Here is a 20,461-nt window from a genome sequence, read left to right on the forward strand (position 1 = left end):
CGTGTAGAATTCCGAACACTATTGTTGCATTGTAACAAGCCGGGCAGGAGGGACACGTTCCGCCAGAAAACTGGGAACATTTTATACGTAGTAAACGGCTTAAAACAACGACTCGTGTACCCGAAACAACTTTAAACGAATAACAGGAGTAAAACCGCTATGATTAGCGTAAAATCACAGAAATGAATAGCGCGTGCAACGGACTGTTCCATTGACTTGCAGCTTTTAAAGGGGAAAGAAGAAAAACTATGAAGCAACACAAACTCCATGCCATTGCAATTTAAGTGAAAATGCGAAGTGAAAAGCTGAGTATATTTGGCTGAAGTCCTTCGCTGCTCCCTCCCGGTTGTTCACCGGCTCGATTCATTCAGTTACCCTTAGGATAAATTTCATATGCTGCAGCAGTATTTTTCCCTGTGTGAATAATTGTGCAAAACCGAAATATAGCCTGTAACCGCCGGCTCCAAGTCTACAAATGATGTTATGTACAAATGATGCCCTATTTTCCCCCTTGATCGACTAAAACGCTTCGCAATTGCCCTTGTCTGCAATCAGCCGTTGGAAAAGGGAAAAGATAACGCAATAAGAAGAAAGGACACGAAAATCTGAGCCGGAAACGAGTCAAGGAGAGAAATTATTGTTTCAATCAAAGGAGAAAATAGCGTATTGTGTGGTGAAACTTGTTCTCAGTTTCTCCGAAGGTAAGAAGCTACTGTTTCGTGGTCCCTCAGTCGGTTAGACAGTTACTATATAACATAACATGAATGGGAAGACTGAAATCGTAATGGGGGAGACGGGGCGTACGAAGCTGGTCGGTATCACTACGACACTACTTGAGATGGTTCTATCTCGGAGCTGGAGCTAATGCCAATCCCTACTACGGTTTCTCAAATTACTGTACGATACTGTCATTTTAAATGCATTTAACCACATCTGAGTTATTCCACCCCTATTCCACGTGGATTTATTTACCCGTAAACCTTAATGGCGATGTCCCAGAATGTTTTGCTGTTGTATCAGAAATATAAATGTGTTCACAAAAAACACTATCTCTGTGGCACTCTCAAAGACAAACCGAAGCATCAAGCATATCGGCATGTCTTTGGCCATTCGCCAGTGTATGGATGGAATGGGACTTACAGTGCGTTGTCATTTACATGTAGTAGTGGATTCTGCTTCCTTTTCTGTCTTTGTAGTTATAGAGCATGGGCATAGTTGTGTGTCACGGGGAGTTCTTTTTAACCAATTTACTGTAACCTGATTGAAATGAGCTCTTCCTGTGTCAAAGAGCTGTGCACATAGGAACTCAGGCCAAGCCAGTCTGATGCTGGCTGATGCATATTCTGAATGTTTGGTTTGTCTCACTTTATTCTTGGCCCACTTTAGATTGCAATGTACTCTGAGCCATAACTTGGACAGTAATCGGCACCCAGATTCAGTTACAGACCACCACCATCACAAAAAATAAAAATAAATAATACAGCCAAACTAAAAGGGCAGGATTAAATCGGGCCCATGTAGGCCACAACTGCAAGAGCCTGGTGTTCAGAACCATTGTTCTACAGTCATGGATGCTATTTGATACTGGTGGGCTGCGTTGTCTGCATTGTTATTATTACACTGACCAAAGTAGTACTTCTGTCCTTTAAAACTCTAGTGTAACAAACACAAATGTGTTGCAACAAATTGATATTTTTTGCTTTTAAGGCAAAGGAACATGGTGAGTCATAGCATCCTAAACCATGAAAGCATATCCTGAATATCTGAATTTCCATGTGAGGTGATTGGAGAATCTCTAGCGGATTTTATGTTTTGTATGATTTGATGTGGGAGGGGAGCCCAGAAGGAACTGGACACTTGGATTCTATTGGTGGGATTAAAAAACTGCTTTGTGGTAGAAAGTATGACCAATGACTGATGATTCCTAACCCTCCTGTTGTCTTCATATTATGCTTGCACCCCTTCTCCACAGGGTCAAAAGTGACCCACCCTCGCTGGGCCCCCTGTGGTAAAGCCTCTTCATTGAATTATAAACCCTATTTTTCATGTAGAAACAACCTGTCAATCATCAATAAATCTGTGAATAACTATTTTCCTATTGCACAGTCAAGGGAGACTGTATTTCTCCAATGTACATGAGCTGTTATTACAAAAGACACATCATAATTGAATTATTTTTTATTTTTGCTGTAATAGATGTGTGGCACTTAACTTAGATTATGTCTTATAATTTCATAACTGCTGGGTTTAAAAAGTCTCATATGATGATATTTGTACCCCGATGTTGTGCGACTTTTATAAAAAAAAGATCAAGGTTTAAGTTTTACTAATGGTTGGGTCACTCAAAGAAGTCATCAGATTTCACGATGAAGAAACTTCAAGGGCTTTTCACTGCAGTGAAACTCAGGAGGACAACAGGGGGGTTAAACACATTTGGAAGGATATTCGTTTCAATATTATTTGTGTGCTTACACTGTTTTGGATTGCAGTAGAGCGATCACTGCAGACTACAGTGCTTACAAACTGGGTACCCAATCTCAAAAATGGCTGCCTTCTCTAAAATTGGAACGGACAGGATTTGGATGTCTGGAGACATCTTGCTAAAAATGTCTACCAAAATTGGCTCTTTTGAATGGTTTTTTCCAGCCTTGACTTAATTGGGTCAGCCATTTTGATGCATCCCTCTCTCTGTGCCAAATTTGCATTTTTTTCCCCGTTTTCTTTTCTCAACTAGCCCAGTGCGCTCAGTTCCTACTCGGCCAAGTCCTGATGATTATCAGTCCTGTCCTCCAGAGTCCTTGGCACCAGCTTTGGGTTTGGTGCTCTGACCTGTCCTTCATATTACTTTTAAACAGTCAGACGGAGCTCTCTCCAGTGTGTCTGTTGGTCATGTGGCAAAATGGCTCCATTGAAACATTGCAGATGGTCTGCTTGAATAGATATCGTGTACAACGTAAAGTGGTAGTTCGTCAAAACCACTTGTATTTTGCATTCCGGCGGTATTGTACCTGTGTTCTTTCCACTGTATATTCACACATTCTTTCAGCCTGTGGAATACCAAAACTTAACTCAGCTGCACATCTGTTCCTCCACGATACTGTTACATGAGTCAGTAGCATTTTCTATCCTTCATTTAAACAGGTATGTGAAATGAGAACTCTTTACAGTGACAACCTTGGAATCAAAGATGGGTTGAAATGAAAGGGATTGTACAACCAATCAGTTATAAGGGGTGCAGTGTAATGTAGTGGCCAGAAGTAGAGTTTTGCCAGTACACTGAAGGTAACGCCCCCCTACTCTTTCAGTGTAATGGGATCTTTGACCACAGTGTGTCAGGACCTTGATTTAACATCTCATCTGCCGGGTGGAACCTTCTAGAATGCTTTGCCCCCATCTCTGTGCTGAGTCATTGAATTTATGTACTGGCCTGCCAAAGGCCCTTACAGAAGCAAAGCAGGTTTCCCAGAAGGTCTGCCTTCCACATACAAACTCAGCCCATATCTGCTTAGCTTCAGCCATGAGATGGATACCTATGGGCTGGTATTGATGTTGCCTGTGCTTGGCGTTTTGAATCTTCCTATTTCATGAAACTGATCTGTGGATTCACTTGATGTGCAGCATGGGGCGAGTTTAGGTTTCATTCCCAGTGTCTGCTATGAGCGCTGTCTTCCATTTGATTCTGGAAAGATCCGTCGCGCCCTTTTATTTTAAGCATTTCCCATGAAGGCATCATCACGTTTTGTGGAGTGCTGATAGATGAACGTGGCACCTAGTGCTCACTGCATGGAGCCTTTGCCTTTTATACTCCACAGTCCCAAGGCTGAGTTGATCAGTGCTTCACTCACGTGGCTGTCACAGGCAAGCTGCAGGTGCCCGACTGACCAGAGGAGGCGCTCTTGGGTGCTGATGTCTGGGAAATCCCTCTAGGGTCCCCCAGCTGCAGTCGGCACTGGCATGCTTGGAATTTGATTCCTGAAAGTGGGGTGTGTCACCCTACCAAGGGCTAGCACTTTAGCTTGATGCTGCACCCAGGAGGGTTTATTGAGCTGGTCCCTGAGTTGGTTTTATTGAGGCAACTGATGTGGGAGTCTACTAGAGTTATTGTCTAAAATAAAACATTTTGTCTGCACTATATTTTTACCTTTATTATTGCATTAAGGCAAATTGAAACATTAAAATGAAAAGCACTCCCCAAATGTTTCTTATGATATAATGTGAGTTTTTGCCTATTTTATTTTATTATTATTATTTTTGGACAGCCTTACAGGAAGGTAGTGTATTTGTGCTGGCAGCCTCTCGTAACCTTCAGGCAAATTGTCCTACATTGATTTAGCAATCATCTGAGCCAACTCCACCTGTGCATGGAGGGAGCTTGTCTGGGGGTTCCACTCAAAGTCTCCCCCCCCCGACATTTGTGCTATAAAAACTGTTTTACCTTTAAAAAAAGAAGAAGAAAACCTCCACTGGGAAAAAAAGAGAGTTGAAATGTAGAGAGTGGCAGATGAAAACTAATTTGGTTCCTGTTTCAAAATTGCTTGCTTATGTTATTATTTCCTGTTAAAAGCACTTTTGCCTTTGTTGAGGCAGTGCACTCTCACTGACCCTCCAGCACCAAGGCCACCCTTTTTGAAGTGGCAAGCAGGTGACTGTTCTCATTTGGCTATTCAGACTGTTCTCATTTGGCTATTCAGCCTTGTGGTTTTAAGTCACGAATTTCATTTCAAACCAAGGCATCCAGTTGAATGCAGTTACAAATGCAAGTCGACAGCCTTGAAAAACACACCCGATTACCAAAAAAAAAAATGTGAATGGCTCTCCCAAAAAGGGGGAATTTGAAACCAGAGTCAGTAATCCCAGAGTGCACTGCTCCATTGTTTAGCCTTTAAAAGCTAAAGACACAGGACGCAAATTAGAAATATTCTGAATATTCTTTCATTTTCTGAAATTTTAAGTAATTGTTTTTTTTTTTTTTTGCTTCTCAGTGGAGGTTCATAATGGCATTTTTTGCTTTGTGGCTTTGATGGTTTACTTCCTTATTCTTGAAGAGCGGGAGGAAAATTTACATTTAATTTACATTCTTTTCATTTAATGATCCTAGTCTACATTTTACAAGCAAGCCTTTTTCACAAGGCCCAGGGCCTGAGATTTCACTTGAAACTGTCTTTCCTTGTGCCTGAATAAAATCTTTCCTGGTGCAGCATTAGTAATTGTTTTGGTGCTTGTGGTACAGATGTGCTTTGTGTGGCTCCGCATGCTTGTGGGGATCTTGTACCCCGCTGTGGAAAAGGGGTAATGCTCAAATCCATTGGCTTTACCTCGTTTAACCTCTAAATTTGGCTGCATCGGCCCCTTGTGTGGAGCTAAAAGCCTCCGCGTTCTGGAGGACTGCTGTTCCCAGGCGGTCGTGCAAACTGCGCTTTCCCTGAATCGCCGTGGCAACCATTGTCCAGCCTGAAATCTTAATAGGATTTTTATTCCCGGATGGAGAGCGGCTATGGAGGCAAAAACAAAAGGGGAGGGGTCGGAAGGTGATGTCACCTTGAGGGACCTGGGAGGGAGGAAGCAGCTTTCGTTTTTGACCGGAGTCTCCAGACACGGTGATATTGCGTTTGGGCTGCAGCCTTGCCTGCTAGTCTCCTCTCTCGACCTGCCTCTGTGACCGAGGCTTGGGTCAGTTTTTTTTTTTTTTTTTTGCCTTAAACGCCAGGCTACCTCCACCTCAGCAGTGCAGAGAAAACCTAGAGAGAGGGCAGGAGCTCATGTTCTCAGCATCTCTGCCTCTCTGTTACTCATTTGACATTGTTCAGGTGACAGACGAGGCATACTGCCATTTTGCTTTTGCACATTTCAGGTGAAACGCAAGTGAACGAGACATTTGTATCACGTCACTTTTTTAGGTGATATTGAACATTTTTAGAGAGCTGACCGTTCTGCGTATTAGGAGTCTGGATGAAAGGATATGCAAATGAAGGGCACTAAGCCACTGGGGCCCATTTCCCAGCATGCCTCAGTAGTTACCCCAGAGTTTTGCTAAAACTGATTTTAGTTCTGTCACTTATGTATTTACTTGTATAGTGTTTTGTAGCTATTATTTGTTTGAGTTTAGGATTAGAACAGATTTAAGTGTTTTCCTTCTGCGGTCAGAATGATGTTTAAGAATTTTCCCTTGCATTGAAAGTGTTTATTAAGCTACAAAGTAAAGATGGGTACTTTTTTCAAATTATAAACTGGGAAATCTGTGTGGATGTTTAGTTAAAACATGGTCTCAAATGACCAGTGCTACATGGTGTAGTGGGTAGGTGCGTGCGTGTGTGTGCATGTGTGCATGCGTGAGCGTGTGTGTGCGTGCGTGAGCGTGTGTGTGCGTGACTGTATTTCAGATGTTTCACTCCTTTGACCCTCCTGGGTGTGTCACACGGTCCCTGTGTCTCTGACTCTGTGATTGACAGGCGGTGCGGTCCGATGGATTCGGTGGGGTCTCTCAGCCTGAAGCGGCGGTTTGAGGAGGTGGACCCCGGCTCGACCTGCTCCACCCCCAAGGATTCGGACGATGAGATCTCCAGCAGCGACAGCGCCGAGAGCTGCGACAGCCTCAACGCCCCCTCCTCTTCCTCACTCGCGCGTAAGAGTGCAGCTGTGCTGCCGTCCCGAGGGTGGCAGTGTCCCTCAGTCTGCAGCCAGAATGTTCCTTTAGAAGCAAATGAAAATGAATGGAAATTTTTGGCTTGATTGCGATTCTTGCTGTGTAATGACTCTTGTTTTCATTGAATGTTTTTTTTTTTTTAACATTTGTCTGTTAGGGTGAGACAACTGAAAATCAGCAGTCTGAATGAGAAATACCTATAATTTGTATATTTAAAATATAAGACATGTCTCTTCTTGATTTCCCCCAACGCCCCCCCCCTTCCCCAATTGTGTTCCCCCCTTTTTCCCCAGAAATGTAATCGTTCCTTATTCTCTTATTTTCTGAACCTAAATGTCTATGCTAGCAGGTGGCTTTATTGCTGAAGAGTCTCTCCTGTGTTCAGCTCGTGATGCGTGTGTGTTTATGACGAGCCTGTGGCTGAGTCTGTAAATCAGCGTTTCCTCATTAAACGGGAGAAATCACGCTCCTGCTTCCCTCTCCTTCTTCTCTCTCCCCTCGGTGACGCGCAGCCACCTCCATCCTGCGGCGGAGGGCGCCCCCTATGGGCGGCAAGCAGGTGCGGTTCGGCGCGGTGACGGTCTTCTACTTCTCGCGGCGGCAGGGCTTCACGAGCGTGCCCAGCCAGGGGGGCAGCTCCCTGGGCATGGCCCGGCGCCACAGCTGCGCCCGCCGCTACACGCTGGGCGAGTTCGCCCGCGAGCAGGAGCGCGGCCACCTGCAGGCCCTGCGGCGCCACCTGCACCAGGAGAAGCTGGACGCGCGCAAGCGCAAGGTAAGGGGCGAGGACATAGATTTTAAAATCACGCGCTGCACCGCTTGAGTTACGGAAGTCAAAGGCCAGTGACTATTCTACAGCCTACAGGCCACACGTACTTCAGGAATACATACCAGTGACTATTTCATATATTCATGATTTTAAACGTTTTAACATACAGTTTGGTACGTGTGTACACACGTGTGTGCGTGTGTGCGTGTGTTCGTGTGTTCGTGTGTTCGTGTGTTCGTGTGTTTGTGTGTTCGTGCGTGCGTGCGTGCGTGCGTGCGTGCGTGTGTGCGTGCGTGCCTGCCTTTGTGTTTCCGGCCCCTCAGCTGACCCGTAACGGGACGGTGGCGTGTGAGGCGGCTGAGACTCTGACGCTGGCCGACGTGTCGGACGAGGACCTGGACGTGGAGGGCGTGGAGGTGGACGACTGCTTCTTCCTGCAGCCGCTGCCCATCAAGCGGCGCCGCGCCCTGCTGCGCGCCTCGGGCATCGCCCGCATCGACGCCCGCGAGAAGAGCGAGCTGCGCGCCATTCGCCTGTCCCGTGAGGACTGCGGCTGCGACTGCCGCGTCTACTGCGACCCGCGCCGCTGCGGCTGCAGCCTGGCCGGCATCAAGTGCCAGGTGAGGGGGAGGAGGAGTAGGAGTAGGAGTAGGAGTAGGAGTAGGAGTAGGAGTAGGATGAGTAGAGTGGATAGGGTGGACTGAGTCAGGAGGGTAGGAGTGAGCTGGGAAGTGCAGTGAGGGGAGGAGGGTAGGAGGAGGAGGATATTGTAGAGCCTGTCAGTGCATGCTAGCCTGTCAGTGTGTGCTAGCCTGTCTGTGCGTGCTAGCCTGTCAGTGCGTGCTAGCCTGTCAGTGTGTGCTAGCCTGTCAGTGCGTGCTAGCCTGTCAGTGCGTGCTAGCCTGTCTGTGCGTGCTAGCCTGTCTGTGCGTGCTAGCCTGTCTTTGTGTGCTAGCCTGTCTGTGCGTGCTAGCCTGTCTGTGCGTGCTAGCCTGTCTGTGCGTGCTAGCCTGTCTTTGTGTGCTAGCCTGTCTGTGCGTGCTAGCCTGTCTGTGCGTGCTAGCCTGTCTTTGTGTGCTAGCCTGTCTGTGCGTGCTAGCCTGTCTTTGTGTGCTAGCCTGTCTGTGCGTGCTAGCCTGTCTGTGCGTGCTAGCCTGTCTTGTGTGCTAGCCTGTCTGTGCGTGCTAGCCTGTCTTGTGTGCTAGCCTGTCTGTGCGTGCTAGCCCTTGTGTCTAGTCGTGCGTGCTAGCCTGTCTGTGTGTGCTAGCCTGTCTGTGCGTGCTAGCCTGTCTGTGTGTGCTAGCCTGTCTGTGTGTGCTAGCCTGTCAGTGCGTGCTAGCCTGTCAGTGCGTGCTAGCCTGTCTGTGCGTGCTAGCCTGTCTGTGGGAGTTAACGCCTCTCTGGTCCGCAGGTGGACAGGATGTCCTTCCCTTGTGGCTGCACTCGGGACGGGTGCGGAAACGCGGTGGGACGGGTGGAGTTCAACCCCCTGCGGGTGCGTACCCATTACCTGCACACCGTCATGAAGCTGAACCTGGAGAAGAGGAGGCAGCTGGGGGGCCTGGCGGGAGAAGGGTTCGAGGAGGCGGAGGTCACCGCTCCAGCCTCCCAGGCCGTGCACCCTGACCCCGAACCCGTGGCCCCTTCCTCCGGGCCCCTGGCAGACGCAGGCCCCGCCGATCACGTGCTCCAGCGGGACAGCCTGGCCCTGGAGAACGCGGAGGCTGTGCTTCACCTCCAGAGTGCCGAGGAGAGGGACAGGAGGAAGGCGGAGGAGCAGGGGGAGGGGCCGGCCCTCCTGCAGGAGGCGCTCCCTGCTGGAGCCCCCATACTCTGCTTCACCCAAAACCAGGCCCTCCTCAAGGACCCCTCCTCCTTGCTGTACTGCCCACTGGGCCAGGCTGATGTCACAGCTCTAGGGCTGCCCCACATTCTGCGTGATGGCCAGGATCAAGACTTAGAAGGAGGAGGTGGAGGAGGAGTAGAGGACCTGAGAGAGGAGGGCAAACTGGAACGCACCGACTGCCAGCAGGGGTCAGGCGACGCCCCTCCCTCACCGGAGGGTGAGACCGGACACACCGTCCCTGAGCAGGGGTTGCCGTGGAAACCCCAGGAGGGCGGTCCCACTGCCTTTGAAGGAGAAGGAAGCCTGCTGCACTCTGAGGCTTAGCTCTGCCCTCCTGCTCACAGATGTTTTGCACAAAAGCGCTTGAAAAAAGCACGTTGCCTACCTTATGTATTAATAATACTATTCATGTTAGTTCTCATAGTACAGATGAAATATCAGAAGTGTGCATGTACAGAGTAGATAAGAGTATAAGAGGGGGAAAGCCCCTCCGATGGCACAGATGGGTCTTGTATTTCCCACTTTGTGGCTTGTAATGAGGAAGCTGACTACGTAGGGGCTAGTGCTGGCTGTGAATCCCACCCTCCAATTTAGACCCGAAGTATGGGTCTATTTGGCGGTTCGTTGCTCGAGCTCACCTCGATGTTCGCGCATAGGTAGGCTCGGGTTGTGGTAGAACCTCAGCTCTTACTTTTCGCCAAACGGTGGTGGGCTATTCACGCAGTTCGCAAAATGGCCGACGAGGTTCAGGAATAGGAGGCTCCGACGTGTCACATGAGCCGCTGACGTGTCCCCCTCTGCCCACGGACCAATCCTGGGAATACTTGGTGACGTTTTATTTGTACTGTATCGTGTTCATGGAGAACGTGAAAAAGACAAGAAAGAGCTACTTGTTTACTATATCCGTGTTGAAAACTTGACTTTTCGGTTTTTTGTTCTATAAGATAGAGGCAAACCAAATATGCAGGTTTGCACAGGTTCGTTTTTTTGAAAACGAACAGCCTTTTCTCTGGTCGTGTCACATCAATTACCTCACTCAACCCCATCCCTTGTCTGAATAGGATTTTATTAAATTACAGTACAGGTTCTGCCTGGACCAATGTACATCAAAGGACCATTAATGAAAACCTTAAAAAGGTGACTTGTTATTTTTTGTTTCTGGCTTGATGCAGAAAGGCTAAATTTGATACACTCTTTCTGCTAATAGTTTACCTTGCACAAGCATGCGACTTGAGTATTTACTAGTTCTGTAGACTGTCTCTGTGCATTCTCTGAATGCAGATATCCGGAGAATAACCGAAAAACGAAATATCAATCTACAGACAAGAAACACAAATTATTCCTCTTGAAAATATGTTTATTAATGGTTGAACTCACTGAAGAGTTTAGGAAGTCTTCATATATGATCAGGGTATAAAATATAACTGTAAAGTTACAACTACTATAGACGTACCTGCGACTGCTTGTAGACTTGGTTGCATATGGGCACACCGCTCTTCGCCACAATTGATGTCTGTACATCAGTATTTAAATATATTCTGTAAAATGTGCACAGTTGTCTCTAGAAGGCCCATGTACGCTGAGTAATATTAACGTTCGCTTTGCACAGTGTGTAATTTTAGTTGCTGCTCAGGTAGTATGGGTTCTGTTCCCTTGTCTGAGGTTGTACTTGTCCGTTTTCAGTGTTGGTGAACGATAATCGGCTAGATGTGTTTTGATCTTTGTTTTCTGTGGAAGGGAGTGATTTCATTTTAATTTGCATAGGGCTACGCCCTCAAATCTCACACCTACTGTTTTCTTAAATGGCCTTTTACTGATTTCTTGGGTTTATTGTTAATTATGGCCATTAAAAATTATTTTAATTTTAATTCTCCTTTAATCAGTGTCAGTCAGTCAGTCCTGTTCCATGGCAAGCAATGTACATGTTACATGCAGGTCTGTTGCAGCTTTTGCAATTAATTTAGTTTACTGCAGTGCACGCAATAGTTGGTAAAAGTTATTTGTCAGAGTGCTTGCAGTGCATGACATCGGTCAATGTGAGTTGGTGGGGGGGATTATACAAATGACTAAAGTATTAAAGCTACACATTCTTCACTTGAACTACAGTTATGTGTCTCAGTAGATATCGTGGCATACTTTACTGTGATATATTTAGTCTGGCGATATTGGCGGTGATGTCTCAGTTCGCATTGATGCGCACTTTCATTAGTGTTAATTTGCCTCCTTGTTATGATGACTGAAAAATCAGTTGTTTGTTTTTTTGTGTGGAAGTTTTACGTAACATTGCAAAAGCAGAGGGCTTCTGTGTGGATGGGCCCCATGGGCCGGTGTGGAATCTGGACCCTACCAGGCCTGACTGGCCGACGGCCCCACAGTCCAACACACAATTGGCCGTCCGGTCAGCCATCGAGGGAGGGAGGGCGTTACATTGCTCACTAGTGACCCCTTCTGGTCACTTGGGTGCTTGCAGTCTGCCTGTTCAAGTTGCGCAATTACCGCAGGTTCACAGACCAATGGGAGCCCTCCTCCAGGACCAAGGGCAATGTCCCCGGTTCATGCTTGCCCTGTGGAGAAGGGTGTCTGATTTGTCTGTACTCACCAAATTTGATCGGTTTGTGAATACAATCTGGCTTTTAAAATTTTGGAGGGGGATGTGCGTTTTTATGTGCGTGTATGTGCATGCACGTCTGCGTGTTTATCAGCAGGGTTTGGGCAAGATGGACGGCATTCTCCCCAAAAGTGCATTTGTTTTAGGTTTACATTTCTTTTCATTCTTTACAACTTTAAAAGAAAACTGAGCAAAGATATGATGGTGTTACATAGGTAAAATATGTATATTCAGATTGATTATGTCTTAAAGAATGAAACTCCCGTAGGATTGTCTAGTGAGTGTGAGCATCATTGGCGTGTCTGAGGAGTTTGCTGTCATGGAAAGGCAGGGCTCTTTTTATGTGCAGTGATGACTGTTGTTCCTCCAGGCATCAAACGAACCAAAACATCTCTCCGATCTTCAACAGTCTCGCCACCTGACTCTGCCAACCAGAATACTTGTGCATCGCAAAAGGGGCGAAAGTCTGCATATTTGCATCGGATTACATGATGTAGTTGCTTGGACACCCTTATCCGGTGTGGCAGCCATTGCTTTTGTACATAACCGCAAATGCATTATTCATTTACATTACTCTCTTTACTCTAGCAGTTTGAAGTACTGAGGGAGCTGTGCAGTCAGAGGTACAATGACTGTGTCACATCCTGGATTTGAACCTGCCTGCCTGTCTTGTCTGGAGGGGAAAAGTAGGGCTGTAGTGGGGTAAAGTACGTATCCCCTCCTGTCTCTGACTTAGACCCTGTCAAGCTTTCACACTGCCTCTTCACTCTTAGTTACACCTGGGTTACTGGGTGCCTTGACTTCTTTTCTGAACACAGGTTTTAATTTGGCTATTTTCAGGAGAAAACAAGTTGAACGGTTAGTTCTGACTGCAGCAACAGATTAGGGCTCATCTATGTTATCGTGACTTTTTGTTCCTCCGTTTGACTGAGGATTTAACATGTTGTTATTGAGAAGCACGTACTGTTTAAATGTGTTCACGTGTTTATTTTTAACTCATGCTTTGCTGGCTGTTAAAACCCCTCTAAACTCGCGTACTGTAAATGTGCTGAAACCGAACCCACTCAGAACCGGTCCATGGCAGGCGTCGCCCACACTAACGACAGGCTCCTGGTGTGCGTGCTGTGAAGTGTGTTGCCTTTCAGTGAACACAGTCCTCTGTGACGGTCCGCGCGGTACCAGATGAGTTCTGTCGTTCCACTACATTGTGCGAGCTCTTGCATGCTGCTTGTCTGTCCACTAGGGGTCGCTCTCTCCATTTAACTGCTAATGAAAAGCACCAAAGCCATGGTTCTCAAAGACACATCTTAAGATGGGAAAACTAATTGGGGCTAAGTGCCAGCCATTCATAGAGCATGTTCAGTAAGGGCATGCATCATTAATAGGCCTTGTCTGGTACCTTTTTATTTCAACCTCATTCATTTCTGTGAACTAGTGTTTGCCTAATTAACATATGGATCAGCTGCATATAACGAACATGGGCTTGTGACTTCCACGTGAGTTTATGTACCGCCCATTTTGTAAAATGTGTCTGTTATGGAAGATTTATTTAAAGCATAGGTTTATATTCAAAATTGTCAAATGCTTTCAGTCCAGTATGAAAACCATTAAATGTCAGGAGTATGTGAGTATGTGAGTATGTGAGTGTGTGAGTGTGTGAGTGTGTGAGTATGTGAGTATGTGAGTATGTGAGTATGTGAGTATGTGAGTATGTGAGTATGTGCGTGAGTGCGTGAGGCAAACTAGTAGTTTCCTAGTAGTCTGTAGTTGGGAGGTCATTTAACTGTGAGAATTACTTTTAGTTGTGGCCTAACTAATAAAATAAACCATTTTATATAAAAATGCAAAGCAAGAATAAAAATGAAAAAAAAAAAATACAGTTGATTGTGTTTTTTGTTATAAGTTCTCAGTGTGTATGACATGTATGACTCCATTCCAAGTATGACTGATGGCAAAGGCTACTTCAACCATTCGACATAAGGCTGGCATAACCCTCTCATACATGTGACATAACAGCTGTCACAAGATGCCGTCAGTTTATGTCAAATGACCTAAAACTTTCATAAATATATTGGTAAATGTTATAACGATTATGTTATGATGTTATTTTATGATAGTTTTATGTCATTTGACATAAACTGACGTCATCTGTTATGCCATCTTGTGACAGCTGTTATTTCATGCTTGTGACAGTGTTATGTCAGCCTTATGTCGAGGGGTTCAAGTGAAGTGTAACCAGAAAATGATTGAATGGCACACTCCAAATGTTTGTTAAAAAGCTCCCAGATGAAGCACAGCACTGTGTCTTGCAGTTTTACAATTTCCTCATAATGTCAGCTGGGTATGAGTCATTCATAATTAGCACAGAATTAGCAGTTGCACTGGAAACTGTTTTAAAATGAAATAATCTCAGGTTGGTTTTCACAAAACCTCATGGATTAAAGGAAGAATGTAATTATTACCACAAGAGGCCAGTGTTGACTTAAATAATCAGAAAGGGGAGCCATTGAAGTTTTGCTGACTTTGGGTAATCTAATAGGCCTCTGCCTGTGCATGGAATGGGTTTTAATATATAAATAAAAGCCTTATATATAAAACAATTTATTTAATTGATGTGACTGTTTAATTTTTGAATAATAAAATGCCTTGTGAGATCTACTTACCCCTTTGACCACTCAGGACTTGACTCTGGGCAGTCGACAAGGACAGAATGATTGGGACATGCCCCTTGGATTTCTGGGACAGGATTGGTAATTTATTAATTTGCTGTATTTCCTCCGACCCGTTAGAGATGGAGACCAGGGGATCGCTGATCCTGATCAAATTCAGCACGTAAGTAAGCCCGAGACAAGAGGCAGAGAAAGATGAATACATTGAAATAAGAAATTCATTGATTCATTCAAAAATCCTCCAAAACGTATTGCCATTTTTCAATTCATAATTTACATTTCACTTCATTTCTGTAATTGGCAGAATTGAATTGACCCTAGCCCTAACGTGCCACCTTTAGTTCTGTAGTACAGACTCATGATCCCAGAATTAGACCTACTATTCTGAAACCTGGCCTACTACTCTACGCCAAGCCCTACATCTCTCTTTCTCTCTTTATTCCTCCGTTCTCAGTAGCTGTGTTTAGCTTGGCCCTGGCCGGCACTGGGTCATACTGACAGCCACGTTCAAGCCAATCCCACCCCCCTTATTTTTACACCTAAATATGGATTATCTTAATGTTGTTTTTCTTTGAAGGAGTCCCAGGTTTTGAGGGAGAACAGAAAATGCTTCGGGGGTTTGTATGACCTGCTGCAGCCAGGCCCTGCTCAGTCTTTCATTTATGTACACATCAGTTACTGACTGCCAGGGGAGGAGGGTGGAGAGGTGGGGGGAGCGGGGGGACTCCTTAAGACCAAGCTTAAAGTAAACATTTTCCAGTTTATTTTTCTCCCACTCAGTGTGAACAATATCAAACCGCACGATAAATCTTTTCATTAATGCCGCCAGCGGCGCTGGGTAACCTCTGCTCTGCAGTGCGCCTGGGCTGCCAGGAACACGGGTGAATGTTCGCGGGTTTCCCGCCGATTCGCACGGCGGTTGTTGCGCTGTGCGCGCTAACGACGGCCTTAAAACACGCGCTGGCCTGAGCGACAGCAACGAGCCGCCGCGGGCTCCTCATATCTGACTGGAGATCAGAGCCCCGTTCTGCATTCCGTCCAGACTCCAGCACAACTCCCCCTCTTCCTGCTCGCTCTTTCCGTAGCTGTAAAAAGCCGAACCAGTGATTTTTCTTTTTTTGTTGCTTACCCGCTTTTCAATAGTGGCATTTGAAAAACTTTGTTTTTTCTTGTTTTTACTTCCTTTTCTCTTGGCGGTGGTCGTTAATGCTCCTTTGCGTGAAGCTTTGCCCTTTGAAGTTCAATCGTGGGAAGTTCCCGAGCCAGTTTCTGAGCACGCTGTCTGTCTGCCCCCCCCCCGGCCTGCCCCACTGCTCCGCCCCGGCACACCACCTCGGCCTGCTTTCATACGGCCTGCTCTCAGCTGATTAAACTGATGAAAACGGGCTTGTTCATGTTGGCCCCTTTGAACACAAAACCTGAGCTGGCCATAAGAGACCAGTCTCCCCTTATTGAGTCTAGTTCCTCACAGGCTCTCCTCCTACATACTACCTAGAGAGTTTTTGCTGGCTACTGTTGCCCTAGATTTTCAATTGGCGCTGGAGGGGAGGGGAAGGAGGGGGGTTAGGTCTAGTATACTATGAAGCATATTGTGACAAATCTTATGTAAATGTGTTATATGTTATAATTATTATTATTTAATTGTCATCTGGGACTGGGCTGGCCAGTTTGTATGTGTGTGTGCATGCATGCATGAGTGCTGTGTGTGTGTGTGTGTGTGTGCATGCATGCATGTGTGTGTGTGTGTGTGTGTGTGCGTGTGTGTGAGTTCATGGTGCTTGTGTGTGTGTGTGTGTGTGTGTGTGTGTGTGTGAACACAAGGCATTCTGTGAATACAAACTAGCTGAGAGTAGTGACAGCTGAAATAATGCTGATGAAAACGTGGAGCATTGTAGAAAGTGGTACTCTGGTCTTTGGTCAGTTAAGTACTCACAGACCTTAAATTAAACATGACTAAATTGTACTCACTTAAGTTTTCACTCACGGCATTATTACTGATGTCCCATTAAATGTAACATCCTGCCTGTTTGTTTTGCGGGCTGTTCCGCTGTCTGGAACAGCGGGGCGCCATGGGCTTTATCCTGGGGGTAGGGTGAGCCTCGTCCCTCTGGGGAGAACGCTGACATCACAGGATTTGGGATCTGATGAGGACTATAGACCTGTACTCTGGGATGACCTGCACTCAGTTACCGGCCCAAACTCACCTGTGCCACGGTATCTGTAATCAGACATGCAAAGGATCATGGGAAGGCACTTTAAATTGCCTTCCCCAAACCCCCCACCCCCCCATATTTGTTTTTGTGGCATTACATCATCTCTTTCATCTCTAATGCCTTTTATTCTGGTAATGACCAGGAAATGCCAGGCGGATAACGAATGGGTCTGTGCGTGTGCTTACTTCTTACCACACAAACGCAGCACAGCGCACAGATGGAAATGCGGTTTCTGGGCTAACCCACTCCGAGCTTCCATCGGGCACGAGGATCACACGCAGGGCACCGCTCGATGGATAATATTTAAAATGTGCACAGAGGTGGAAAATCCAGGTTCAGAAAGTAAAAGTCCTCGGCAGTGTTTTGTTCCAACCACCTGGATTCGCTAATTAGCGCACTTCTTCAGCCAAGAGGTAGAACTAATTAGTGAAATCAGCTGGCTGAGTTAATGGGTGGAAGAAATACATGGCAAGACTTTTACTTTCTGACCCCCGGACTTTCCACCTCTGAATGTGCATACCCACGATGCAGGCGTATATCTGTAGTTCATGCAGGAAAACTGTAAGGCAAGGTTCTTTAATCTCCTGTGATATTTGTGCACTGTATTCAGTTTACTGCAACTGTAACCTAAATCACAGCTCAAAGTGCTGTGTCCAGGACAGTCAGACCTCTCACACAGCAGACCTCTCTCACAGCAGACCTCTCTCACAATCAGACCTCTCTCACAGCAGACCTCTCTCACAGTCAGACCTCTCTCAGTCAGACCTCTCACACAGTCAGACCTCTCTCACAGCAGACCTCTCTCACAGCAGACCTCTCTCACAGCAGACCTCTCACACAGCAGACCTCTCACACAGCAGACCTCTCACACAGCAGACCTCTCACACAGCAGACCTCTCTCACAGTCAGACCTCTCACAGCAGACCTCTCTCACAGCAGACCTCTCACAGCAGACCTCTCTCACAGTCAGACCTCTCACAGCAGACCTCTCTCACAGTCAGACCTCTCTCACAGTCAGACCTCTCTCACAGTCAGACCTCTCACACAGCAGACCTCTCTCACAGTCAGACCTCTCTCACAGCAGACCTCTCTCACAGTCAGACCTCTCTCACAGCAGACCTCTCTCACAATCAGACCTCTCTCACAGCAGACCTCTCTCACAGCAGACCTCTCTCACAATCAGTACTCTCTCACAGCAGACCTCTCACACAGTCAGACCTCTCTCACAGCAGACCTCTCTCACAGTCAGACCTCTCTCACAGTCAGACCTCTCTCACAGCAGACCTCTCTCACAGCAGACCTCTCACACAGTCAGACCTCTCTCACAGCAGACCTCTCACACAGCAGACCTCTCTCACAGTCAGACCTCTCTCACAGTCAGACCTCTCTCACAGTCAGACCTCTCTCACAGCAGACCTCTCTCACAGCAGACCTCTCTCACAGCAGACCTCTCTCACAGTCAGACCTCTCTCACAGCAGACCTCTCACAGTCAGACCTCTCTCACAGCAGACCTCTCTCACAGTCAGACCTCTCTCACAGCAGACCTCTCTCACTAGTGGGTAGATTATGAGCAGAGACTCGTGCTCAGATGTGCTCTGCTTCGAACAGCTCTTACGGTGTCAAGCTTGTCTGCTATGCCACCTGTGAGAAAATGGAGAAAAGGAAGAGGGGAGGGAGAAAGGAGAAAGAAAATAAACATGTGGCCCACTGAGGGGGAGGGGGGGAAGGGGTTGAGTGAGGCAGGCAAAGAAAGCAAGAGAAGACGAGGCCCATTTTATACGGAGGAGAGGACAGAATGAGGGGGGAATTGGCTTTTTCATTGAGCTGTGTGTGTGTGTGTGTCTGTGTGTGAATGTGCCTGCATGCATGTGCGTGTTTGCATGTGTGTACGTGTGTGTGTGCGTGCATGCATGCATGTGTGTGTTTGCATGTGTGTATGTGTGTGTGAGTGTGCATGCTCCTTCTTGTGCACCGTCCTGATGGGGAATTCGGCCTGTACCCATTGCAAACCCGAGGAGCCAGGCCAGGCTGTGTTTCCTCTCTGATTCTTTCCCCAATTCCAAATGTGAACACTACAATTATGTACGGGTTATTCCTCTGTGTCCTAATTACTGAGTGCTTTAGGGCTGTTTTGGAGGGGGGGGGAGGCATGTTTTGGGACTTAGGTAAGTGCTCCTCTCCTCGAAATCAAAGAAATAAGGAAGGAGAATATTTCTGAGTGGGAGTGAGTGTGGGCACTGCAGTGGGGGGTGTGGGTGCTGCAGTTGGGGGTGTGGGCGCTGAGCGCTGCAGTGGGGGGTGGGGGGTGTGGGCGCTGCAGTGTGGGGTGTGGCGGGTGTGGGTGCTGCAGTGTGGGGTGTGGGCGCTGCAGTGGGGGGTGTGGGTAGTGCAGTGGGGGGTGTGGGCGCTGAGCGCTGCAGTGGGGGGTGTGGGTGTGGGGCGCTGCAGTGGGGGGTGTGAGCCCTGCAGTTGGGGGTGTGGGAGCTGCAGTGGGGGGTGTGGGCGCTGCAGTGGGGGGTGTGGGCGCTGAGCGCTGCAGTGGGGGGTGGGGGTGTGGGCGCTGCAGTGTGGGGTGTGGGGGGTGTGGGTGCTGCAGTGGGGGGTGTGAGCCCTGCAGTTGGGGGTGTGGGAGCTGCAGTGGGGGGTGTGGGCGCTGCAGTGGGGGGTGTGAGCGCTGAGTGCTGCAGTGGGGGTGTGGGGTGTGGGTGCTGCAGTGTGGGGTGTGGGCGCTGCAGTGGGGGGTGTGAGCCCTGCAGTGGGGGGTGTGGGAGCTGCAGTTGGGGGTGTGGGCGCTGCAGTGGGGGGTGTGGGCGCTGAGCGCTGCAGTGGGGGGTGTTGGCGCTGCAGTGGGGGGTGGGGGGTGGGGGGTGTGGGCGCTGAGCCCTGCAGTGGGAGGTGTGGGAGCTGCAGTGGGGGGTGTGGGCGCTGAGCGCTGCAGTGGGGGGTGTGGGAGCTGCAGTGGGGGTGTGGGCGCTGAGCGCTGCAGTGGGGGGTGTGAGCGCTGAGCGCTGCAGTGGGGGGGGTGGGCGCTGCAGTGGGGGGTGTGGGCGCTGAGCGCTGCAGTGGGGGGTGTGGGCGCTGCAGTGGGGGGTGTGGGCGCTGCAGTGGGGGGTGGGGGGTGTGGGCGCTGCAGTGGGGGGTGGGGGGTGGGGGGTGTGGGCGCTGAGCGCTGCAGTGGGAGGTGGGGGGCAGGAGAGGGACAGGGTAAGCGGATGACTCACTAATGGAGGGCGTATGATGACCCGCGGCCCTGGGGGAGCCTGTTAATCCCCAGCGCTGTTTCACACGTGGCTGTGCGCTAATGACTCGCTATCTGCCTTCCGCCCATGATCACGGGCCTGGCTCTGCGCTGCAGCATCGGCCGCGCCCGGCTGTCTCCGGGGAGACCGGAGCGGAGTACCCCCAACCCGCGAGTTCGCTCGCCGTGCTTCTGAAATGGCGCATGTGACGGACGGCCGAGGATTGAGGCGTCAGCGGCGCCACGCAACCATGGTGACGGCCAAAATATAAATTCTCAGTGCTATTGAGATTTGGGCACTGTGCTTGTTTTGTTCGACCCTCCAGCTCCAGCAGTGGGCACTGTGAAGCACTCATCCAGAATAAGCATCCCTCATGACAATTACCCACAATGCACTGCACGGAGGGCTGGCTTCCCTCCCAGTTTCTGGATTCAGAACAGGTAAAAACGTCCAACATAAATACCTGAGCTTTG

At 48.2% G+C, this 20,461-nt stretch overlaps 1 protein-coding gene across 1 annotated transcript; it reads left to right on the forward strand.

Moving 5' to 3' along the window:
• Positions 1-11,131, forward strand: csrnp2 (cysteine-serine-rich nuclear protein 2). Its single transcript, XM_064299062.1, has 5 exons — positions 1-701; positions 6,450-6,622; positions 7,156-7,418; positions 7,736-8,032; positions 8,824-11,131. The coding sequence occupies exons 2-5, from the start codon at positions 6,463-6,465 to the stop codon at positions 9,580-9,582; spliced, it is 1,479 nt and encodes a 492-aa protein (XP_064155132.1). The 5' UTR covers positions 1-701; positions 6,450-6,462; the 3' UTR covers positions 9,583-11,131.
• The last annotated feature ends 9,330 nt before the right edge of the window (positions 11,132-20,461 follow it).

This window comes from Anguilla rostrata, chromosome 11 (assembly GCF_018555375.3).
Source record: "Anguilla rostrata isolate EN2019 chromosome 11, ASM1855537v3, whole genome shotgun sequence".
NCBI lineage: Eukaryota > Metazoa > Chordata > Actinopteri > Anguilliformes > Anguillidae > Anguilla > Anguilla rostrata.